The 9,176-nt window shown below is 55.3% G+C and overlaps 1 protein-coding gene across 1 annotated transcript in view; it reads left to right on the top strand.

Moving 5' to 3' along the window:
- Positions 1-1,346: 1,346 nt before the first annotated feature.
- The window catches only part of GPC4 (glypican 4), a 67,813-nt gene continuing 59,983 nt past the window's right edge, over positions 1,347-9,176 (top strand). Inside the window, 3 exon segments of the mRNA XM_075720645.1 lie at positions 1,347-1,400; positions 1,403-1,452; positions 1,454-1,707. Of these exon segments, the coding sequence (XP_075576760.1) occupies positions 1,347-1,400; positions 1,403-1,452; positions 1,454-1,707 (358 nt within the window).

The following is a 9,176-nucleotide window of genomic DNA, read 5'->3' as shown; positions in this document are numbered from 1 at the left end:
ATTCCTCAACTGCAGCAGCCTGTGCTGCCCCAAGGCTGCGGCGAACTGCCCGCGTCGCCGCCTAAAGCTCAGAGCTGAACGAGCTTCTTGTTCCCACGAGAAGTGCCTGCCGGGCAGCGTGGCTGCGCTTAGCTGTTGGCGCGCTCTCGCAGGGGAAATGAATAGAGGGTCTTTTCCTCCTGACCCGCCTGGCGGTTCGCTGACAAAAGCTTGGGAGCAAGGGGGTGAAGCTGGCAACTTCCTTTGCTGTTGTTTCAGTCTGTCCTTCCCCGGCGTGGCAATGAGAGAAACGAGTATAAGAAAGGAGCATATTGAAATGTAAACCGCTGCACATTTCTTTTCTTTTTTTTTTTTTTTTTAAATTATGCTGTTGCCAGGCCATTACGCTGTCATGGGGCAAATTACGCTGTGCCGAGACACAGCACCGGGCGCAGACACATGGACGGTACAGTGGGACAGACCTGCCTGCGCAGCCTCCGCACGCAGGGCACACGGACACCGAGATCTCGGCATGCCAGGCGGGGAGCAAGGTCTCCTTAAGCAGACCCTTTAAGTGACATTACAGCTCCGTGAAACTGACAGTGCCTGTCATTCTTGCAGTACTATTTTTGTGATTGTCAGTGAACAGAAGCAATCGGCGACTGCTGCACTTAAACCACTGCTTCAAGGGTTTAGCGGGGCTTGTTTACATCTGTGCACGCCGCTGCGTGCAGGGCTGGGGAATGGAGGAGGAAGAGCAGCCCGAGCATTTTGGTGTCTGTGTTCCTGAGGCCTCTGTCCCGCCAAACTCTTGGAAACCAGAAGAGCGGTGAAAAGAAGTCGGTTTTGACGAGTCTTTCATGCACGTAGTTCAAACCTGTCACAGAGATGTCGAAATTCACCGGCTTAGTGAACCCATTAAAGCTGGAGCAGAGCTGAACCATCTACCCCTCCAGCCGAGGGAGAGGAGCCAGCCCAGCGCCTGCCAACCCCTGCCAGGGAATTTCGCTCCCCGCTGCGGGGCACTTGGGGCGGGACTCCCCGCGGCCGGGGGATGCTCAGCGCGGCTCCGGGCCGGGGGCGGCCCTGCTGCGGGGCGGGCAGCCCGCAGCGCCCGCCCGGCGGGGCCCCGGCTGCGGGCAGCGCGGGGGGCGGCGGGGCGCGCCCGGGGAGGGGGCGCCCGCTCGGGGCCGGGGCGGGCGGCGGAGCGGGCGGCCCCGGGCTCCGCTCCGCCTCGCTGGGCGGGCGGATCCCAGCTCCCGGTTTTCCCGGGGGCTGCAGAGGCTTGTCCCGGCCCTGCGCGATCCTGCTTGGCTGCCGCCCTCCCCGCCTCCCTCCGCCTCCTCCTCCTCCCCCTCCACCTCCCCATGTGCTTCCTGCCGGGCCAAGTTTGCAGAGCGCCGCCGCACGCCGGGCCAGCGGAGCGGAGCGGAGCCGCAGCGGAGCGGGGTGCACGGCAGCGGGCGCGGCTCCTGCGCGGCGGGGCAGGCTCGGCGCAGGGCCGGCTGCGGCCTCGGGGCGCTCTCGCCCGGCCCCGGCGGCCCCTGCCCGCCCGCACCATGCCGCGGCGGCGCGGCTGCCTGCCGCCCCTGCTCTGCACTTTAGCCGCCCTCAGCCTGCCGCTGCTGCTGGCCGCCGAGCCCCGCGCCAAAAGTTGCTCCGAAGTGCGGCGGCTCTACGCCGCCAAGGGCTTCAGCCAGAGCGAAGCGCCCAGCCACGAGATCAGCGGTGAGTCGCGATCGTCGCCGCCGCCTTTGTGCGCGCTCGGCCCGGCCCCGCGGAGCGCGGGGTGCGCGCCCGGCTCCCCCCGGCCCGGCCCGGCTCCCCCCGGCCCGGCTCCCCCCGGCCCGGCTCCCCCCGGCCCCCGCCGCAGCGCGGGGCACGGCCCGGCCCGCAGCGGAGCGGGTCGCGCTGCCCGGCTCGGCTCCCCGGGGCTGGGCTCGGTTCGGCTCCCCGGGGCTCGGTTCGCCTGCCCGGGGCTCGCCGCCGATCCCGCCTCGCCTGCCCGGGGCGCGCCGCAGGAGCCGGCGCGGCCCCCCGGAGCCCTCGGCCCCCCGGAGCCGGGCGGGACCGCGCCTGTTGCCGGCTGCGCTCCCCGGCGCTCGGGCGGGGCGGGCGCTGCCGTTCTCGGCGGCGGGGGAGCGCGGCGGCGGGCGGCCCCGTCCCGCCCCAGGTGCCGCTCGCCCGGCGGCCTGCTGCCGGGGGCTCGCAGGAATCATGGTTCCTTTCTCTCTCTTCCCCCCCCCGCCCTCTTTTTCTTTCTTCCCTCCACCTTCGTCCCGAGGTACTTGCACATCCAGGGGACAGGAGTGCTCGCAGCCGGCAGCAGTAGGAAATGGTAGCTAATGTGCTCACACCCAAAACATTTTATTCTTTTTGTTTCATCCTTCATCTCCCTCCCAGGGCCGCTGCTTTTATTTCCCCTTCTGAATGACCTACTGGACCGCATTCTCCGCGGAACAAAGGAAGTGCCTTTTTAGCTGGAATCCTCGGAGACCACCAAGGACTCCAGCTCATGCGCTGCAATTTCGCACTACTTTCAACAATAACAAAAATGCATGACTGAATGGCTCAAAAATGTGGAGTGTTAGAGGCATTCATTTCGGTCTAGGACACTGTCACAACACAGACAGACCCCAAGCAAATACCTTTAGACGGCTAAGATAGAAGCTGGGGGTAATCTTTACCATTGCTGTGCCCTCCAGATATGCATACATTATCCTTTTCACTGACAAAACTAAAATGATTTCAGCGCTTTTATACTGTCAGGCTAATGATATGCATTTAGCCTACATCTGTTTGAATAAAATTGCGGGTCCGTTTACTTCTCCAAGAAATATTTTAATGAGAAACGTCTGACTGGTTGCAGTTAAAACGCTCTCTCCCCTTCACCCTCCCTGCTTTGTAAAATGGTCTCTAATAAATAGGCTTGGATTTGATTTGAGTCCAGCCCTCATCGGTGTAGGATCGAGACGCGAGCAGGCTTCCTCGTACGTCCGGAAGGTTTGACCTAGTCCTTATTTTATTTATTGTTGTTTAAGATGACTTGGTGAGCTTTCGAGGATGTTGGGAGTAGGTCATGCTGACAGGGCTTCCATTTGAGGCTCTAAAGCTGTTGTCGGTTTGACCCTGTGCTTTTGAAATAAGGGGTGAGCGAAATGTGATGAGCAAGGTAAGATTATTTTACAAAAGAAGAGCTTTCTGCAATGACACGCTGAAAATATCAGCTGGGTTATGTTGCTGTTCCCGGGGTGCGGGGAGCCTGCGTCTGGCTTCCCTCGGAAAGCAACAGGTCTTGCAAAGTTACGTTTTAAATGTCATCCTGCTCAGCAGGGTGTTTCGGAGGGGATGGTGGAAGTCTTTAAAGCAGGTGTATTGTGTACAGCTTTAAAATGTGGTGTACCTCAAGTGCGACTGCATTTAAAATTAAACCTTGAGCGGGGTGCCACACCAGCTGCAGTTTCACGTTCACCCTGCAAACGCATGTGGTTTCGGCGCGTGTCGTGTTCAGAGGCTCTGGATCCCCTCTTGCTGCTCAGCTAGCACGCGCAGATGGTAACTGCTCACCCCGCTGCTGGTTTTTAGCTTTCTGAGCCGGCGGTGCTTCGCCTGCCATTGCCTCTGCGGGGTCAGCACAGGGAACCGGCGTGCTGTGAGCTGGGTGGCAAATGCCGCCCGTGATAATGCTGGAGGCGGAGGTCTGACACCAGGGCGAAAGGTCCGCGGCGTGTATTGTGTCTTGAAAAATGAGTCACTCGCCAAACCTTTGATTTCAGTTAGCACTTCAGGTGATAGCGGTGCGTTTTCCTTCAGGTGGGTAAGTGAATCGGAAAGGCAGTTGCCTGGGAGCCCGGCTAATCGGTGAGAACGAGATAAGTGCGTATGGGAAAGAGCCGTGTGTTTGGAAGAGTATCCTGTTGGGGTGATGGTGGAAACTGGTGATTTCTGCTTGGTGGCGCCTCTCTGCTAAACCGTGGTAGAGAACCGGTTGGAGAGGGTTCAACGGGCTGTGATGCTGATGGGATAACGCAGAGAAACACGGTTGTTACTGGCATGAACTCAAGTCCGAACTGAAGTCCAAACTCCACCAAGTTCTGCTTTAGATTTTTGTACCGGCTTGGTGGATTGTGCTTTATTCTGCCCTTCTCTTACAGAATTGCTTTAGATCACAGTGCACAGACAGAAATTTCCTATCACCTTTCCAAAAAGGTGTCCTAAAAGCTGTGGCTAGTTAGCTTCTGTAAGCATAGTGACTTCTTTACTGTCAAAGGAGGGATTACTGATCCTACAAAATGTTGGCCTTGAATTGTTTGAAGTGAAGCAGCCGGGCAGCGTGGGCAGATGTGCCCCTGCACCGGGCTGTGTGGCAGCAAGCGAAACTCATCCTCACCACATAGGCACAGGAGTCATTCGGGGTTTAACAGCATCTCACATGGACTTTTCCACCACGTTTATCTTCTCCTGGAGCAGTAGGTGTGTGCAACCTTTTCTTTTTCTTTCAAGAAAGGGCCCATTCCAGCAATCTTTTTATCTGTATCATTGCTGTGTCAGTCACATTAAATTGCTATCACTTGTCCATAATTATCTAGGGGTTCAATTTAATATTTGTTTAGACCAGCTTTAGGACGTAATTAGAATATGCATAAATGGCAGGTTATATCTTGCTGAAGTACATAAGCATTTTTTGGAAGAAGTGCACAGCTGGTCAACTCACTGCTTGCTTGCTAGGAGGTGTATAATGCGTTATTTGTAGTGTGGAACACACAGAAAGTGTTTCCTTTTATGTTAACTTGGTGGTAGAGGTATAAAGACAGACTGCTGCTAGAAGTCCGCGTAGAAGCATTTTGTAAGTCATGGCCCTTTGGTACTGCCTTGTATGCGAGTGATCTTTAGTAGCTTCTGCATCTATAGCCCTGTGATGTATATGTTGCAAAGCACATGGCGGTGGTGAGACGCAGTCTTGCTGCCGTTGCTGGAGAGATCAGCGTTTGTGTAGAGCTGATGTAGATGGTTGGTTTGTGAAACTTGACTCTTGATAATCTCTGGATAGTAGGTGGTGTGGGGAGAGCACCAGCATGGAACTGGTTTTAAGATTACTTTAAAAGTTTCCTGAGGGAAGGGCACATCTCGGGAAGGTCTCGGTCCTACAGCCTGTAGCTGCTCACTCTGTTCAAATGCTACGTGGAAAGTATCACTCCTTATTGAACCCACGGGTCTCGGGGCTGTGGTGGTGATGGAGCAAAACTCCCTGGGAGGGACCATCTGCAGGGGCCACTTGCACCGGGCTGGTCTGGTGTGGTCGCAGAATGAAATGCAAAGTGAGCTTGTGTTGGTGGCATCCGGATACCCACAGTAGGTGGCTGTGATTTAAAAAGAAAAAAAAAACCCAACGTTTCTTTTAAGAGGCTCCTTCTTGCCCTCAGGTGTTAAAGGATGGAAATTCCTTCCCTTTTGCTGCTAATTGGAAGACATAGATGTTTCTTTTCCTGGACTGAAAAGGAAAAAAAAAAAATCTTGCCTGTTGGTGGAAAGCATTATTGGTTAACCTGCGAATTTCCTGCAGCAGTGTAATGCCTTCCCTCGCTGGCGCCGCTGTCCTGATTTCACGGTGGCTTGGAGGCAGGCTCGAGTGGAAGACGCGCTGTTGGGGAGCACAGAGCGAGCCTGGAGCCTGCCCTTGCAGGGAGCTGGGCGCGGGGAGTACTCCATGTTCAGTCTTAGTAAAGATGCTCGGTGTAATCTTTGTCTCTGTTTAAACCAAATTAATGGAATAGCTGCATTCATTTGTTGGGAGTGATGAAGAGTGGTTCTTTCACCGTGACGGAGGAAATCATTTGGCCCTTGATTTTTTTTGACTCATGGGATTTTGCCCAAAGTAACTTTGGCAGGGGTGCCCCGATGTCCTGCTGCGCGCGCGTCCCCGGCGCGTTTATGGTTGTCGGCTGCGTGCTGTCGCTGATGCATCACCCAGATGTGCCACCTTGGTTGATCGGGAAAGCTGCTTTGTTGGCATTGCTGTTTCACGTATAAAGTTCAGCAAATGCTTTTTTAGTTTTCACGTGCTTCTCTTCCATGTGGCCTCTTCCAACCGAGAAACAGTTTCTGGATCTCGTCCAGGACTGTGCTCCTCGTGCTGTCTGGCGCTGCTGAGCTTGTTGCAGTCAGTTTGTACAGGACGGCTCCTGGGCTCGTTGGGGTATGAGAAGTACCAGGTAATACCTGGTCCTCCTCGCCATCTGTTTGAAGGTGTGGAGCTACCTGGCCACCAGCTGTGGCTGTTTGCAGCGACTCTTGTCCAGCGAAGGCAGGGGTCCTTGGTGGTGGGCAGGGCGGTTTCTCTTGCCCGGCGTGCATTAATGGAGCAATTGCCTGACCACCCGCGGGTGGAGAAGTGACCATCGGAGAACGTCCTCGCGGCAAACGCAAGTGCTGGCATGGAAAAGTAAATGAGAGAATCTTTTGAAGTATTTTTAGCTGCTTCTAATGTCATTTAGCAACTGGAAACAGCGGGAGGGGGGAGCTGGCAGCGTGCAAGTCGCCCGCAGGCCACCGGCGAGCGTCCCGGTGTCCAGCGCTGGCGGCCGGGTGGCTCGGCGAGCGTTGGCGAGAGCTGGCGGCGGCCCCCGGCTGACTCACGGCTCCAGCCGCCGCTCGCCTGGGACTCTACTTTCTCTCTGTGAATCTGCAGCGCGGGGTTTTGTTCGACTGCGGCAGCGCGCCGTGTCCTAGCAGCCGGCAGCGCGAAGCATGTGGTTAGCAGCAACTGCTTGCAGTGGTCCGGGCTGAGTGGGAGTATCGTTTTCCTTGGCAGACACTTCATAGAAAGTTCTGTTTTTTCTGCCAGAATAAGCAGTCATTACATTCCATACAATTCATAGTCAAATTATTATCTATTGTTAAAATTGCCTTAATTATCAGATGTTTCCTTAGACATGTAGCTGTTTTTTAAGAGGCTGAATAGGAGTGTGTACATTGTGCAGGAGGCCTGAGCTGCACAATGTTTTCAGTACTGTTTTGTAGTTTCAGGGAGATTTTCTGTGGCTTTCGAATGTCAACAGACTTTTTATTCTTGCTAAAACGGCAGCAGAGCAAGGCTGGCGGGGCAGCGAGGCGCCGGGCTTGCCTCGGGTCTCTGCCTCTCCCCTCCATTGCGGTATTTATCCTTGATACCTGTGGACCCAAGAAAGTTTAGGCTGAAGCATGGCTGCTGCATGCGAGCAATAGGTGTGAGCTGGCTCTGATGGGAGAAGGTCCCAGGCGAGCATCTTGGAGTGCAGGTGGCATATGCCCAGCAAGGCTGGGACCTCTGTGAGGAGGCTGAAGGGTCCCAGGTTATTTGGGGCGGTGATGCCCATGGTCTCAGCCGGCTCTGCGGTGCTGGCTGGTGGCTCACGCAGACCCCACCGTCCCGGTTATGTGCAATGGGTTGCCAACCCTGGCAGCGCCCCACAGCCTGCGTGGATGGAGAACGGCTGCCAGCGCTTCTCGAGGGATGTCGGACGTGTGGTTCTCGCTTCCCATCCCCTCCACCTGTAGCCATTCCCCTGACAAGCAGTGGGGTGCTCACCACGGGACTTGTGTGGATGTGCACACGTGTGTCGAGTTGCAAGGGCTCAATCCTTTATATCTCCCTCCTGCTCTCCTCCCCAACCACAGGATGGAGCGTCGGGATTATCCTGTCTGCTCCAAATCCTTTGCCTCCTCCCAGGAGAGGAGCAACCCTCTCGGACCGATTCCTTGCTTTTGTTCTGCCTCCCCCCGCCAAGGAAATTCTTGTTAGCCAAAGAGGTCAGGGTGTGCGTCTCCTCCCCGGCGGCCAGGGCCGAGAGTGGGCTGCCAGCTCTGGTCTCCGGGGCAATAACCTCCTCGCATTCCTCGCATTCCTCCTGCTTTCTCTTTCTTTTGAGATTATGAAGATAACTTCCTTCTCCCATTGCTAAGCGATGCGAGGGCCCGGGAATACTCTTAAATTTCCCCCTTGCTCCCTAAATTACCTTGTGTGCTCCAAGATGCCCCACAGCAAACCCCGCCGGTGCCCTGGAAGGGGCGGTTTGTGCTGTTTGCTGGGGGAGGATTTGTGCATCTTGGGAAGAAAGCTGCCGCTTGTATTATTTTTTTAAATTGCCAAGCATCTTAATTAAAAGAGAATGACTTTGTTGTAGCCCGTCTTACCTGCGTCCCGCTTTGTTGAAGACTTTCCTTAGTGTTTCATGAAGCTATTTTGCCATTCCAGCAGAGATTTCAGGCCGCCTGTGTTTTTCTTTGCCCGCGCAGTGTACGTGCGGCCCCGCGGAGGCTGAAGCGTCGTGTTTGTTCCGAGGGATTTTCTTCTTGTTTACATCTTTCTGGTCCAGGAAAGGCGCTCGGATAAAAGCAGCATGTTGGGAAGAGGGGAGCCGGTGAGGAGGCGTCGGAGGCTTCTCAGGCGTGGGGCTGCTGGCAGCCACGTGGGCTGTCAGCCGGCGTTGCCCCTGCGAGGATGCGGCTGCGATGCTTTTCTTAGGACCCCCGTTTTCTGTTTGCAAATAGCCACGGCCAGTGCAGGTGTCTTCCCCACTGGTTTGTGCCTTGCGGTCCGGCACGTGTTGTGTCCCCGTGGGACCTGGGAGAGGGGGGAGGTGGGATGGGGAAGGGGTGCTGGTCCCCAAGGGCAGCGGTGCATCACCGTGCTGGCAAGGGGTGGTGCTGGAAAGGATGGAGATGGCGCTTAAAAAGCCTGTGTGGGGGTACCTACCGATGGGATCGGCCTTCGTTAAGGGCTGCCCAATGTTGATTTTAATGTGAAATTAGGATTGTAGTGCCTCTTTCCCTATGTGAAGCACAGCCTGATTTCTCCTCCCCCCCCCCCCCCCCCCCAAAAAAAAAAAGCAGTCCTAGAAATACTTCTTTTTTTGTTGTTCATCTTTTAAACAGAAAAATAAAATCTGTTCGTTTCCCGTCTTTCTACTCATATTTTCTGTGGCTTACACAGTCGGTGGCCGATGGATTTGTGTGAGTTCCCTGTGAGGGACTTCTCTCTGCTGCTTTTGGTGTAGGAAAGGTGCGCGGACAGCAGAGAGGAGCTGCCCTGAGCAAAGGATTTTGAAGGAGTATTTCTCTTAATGTTTCCAATTTGGAAGTTGAGAATTGTCTGGATTTTAAGCATATTCAGATGGGAGCAAACAATGATGAAATGTTTAAAATATGTTTCAACATTT

Source organism: Pelecanus crispus, chromosome 13, assembly GCF_030463565.1.
Source record: "Pelecanus crispus isolate bPelCri1 chromosome 13, bPelCri1.pri, whole genome shotgun sequence".
Lineage (NCBI taxonomy): Eukaryota > Metazoa > Chordata > Aves > Pelecaniformes > Pelecanidae > Pelecanus > Pelecanus crispus.
Note: the sequence above shows the minus strand (reverse complement) of the source record. Positions and strands in the feature narration are given on the sequence as shown.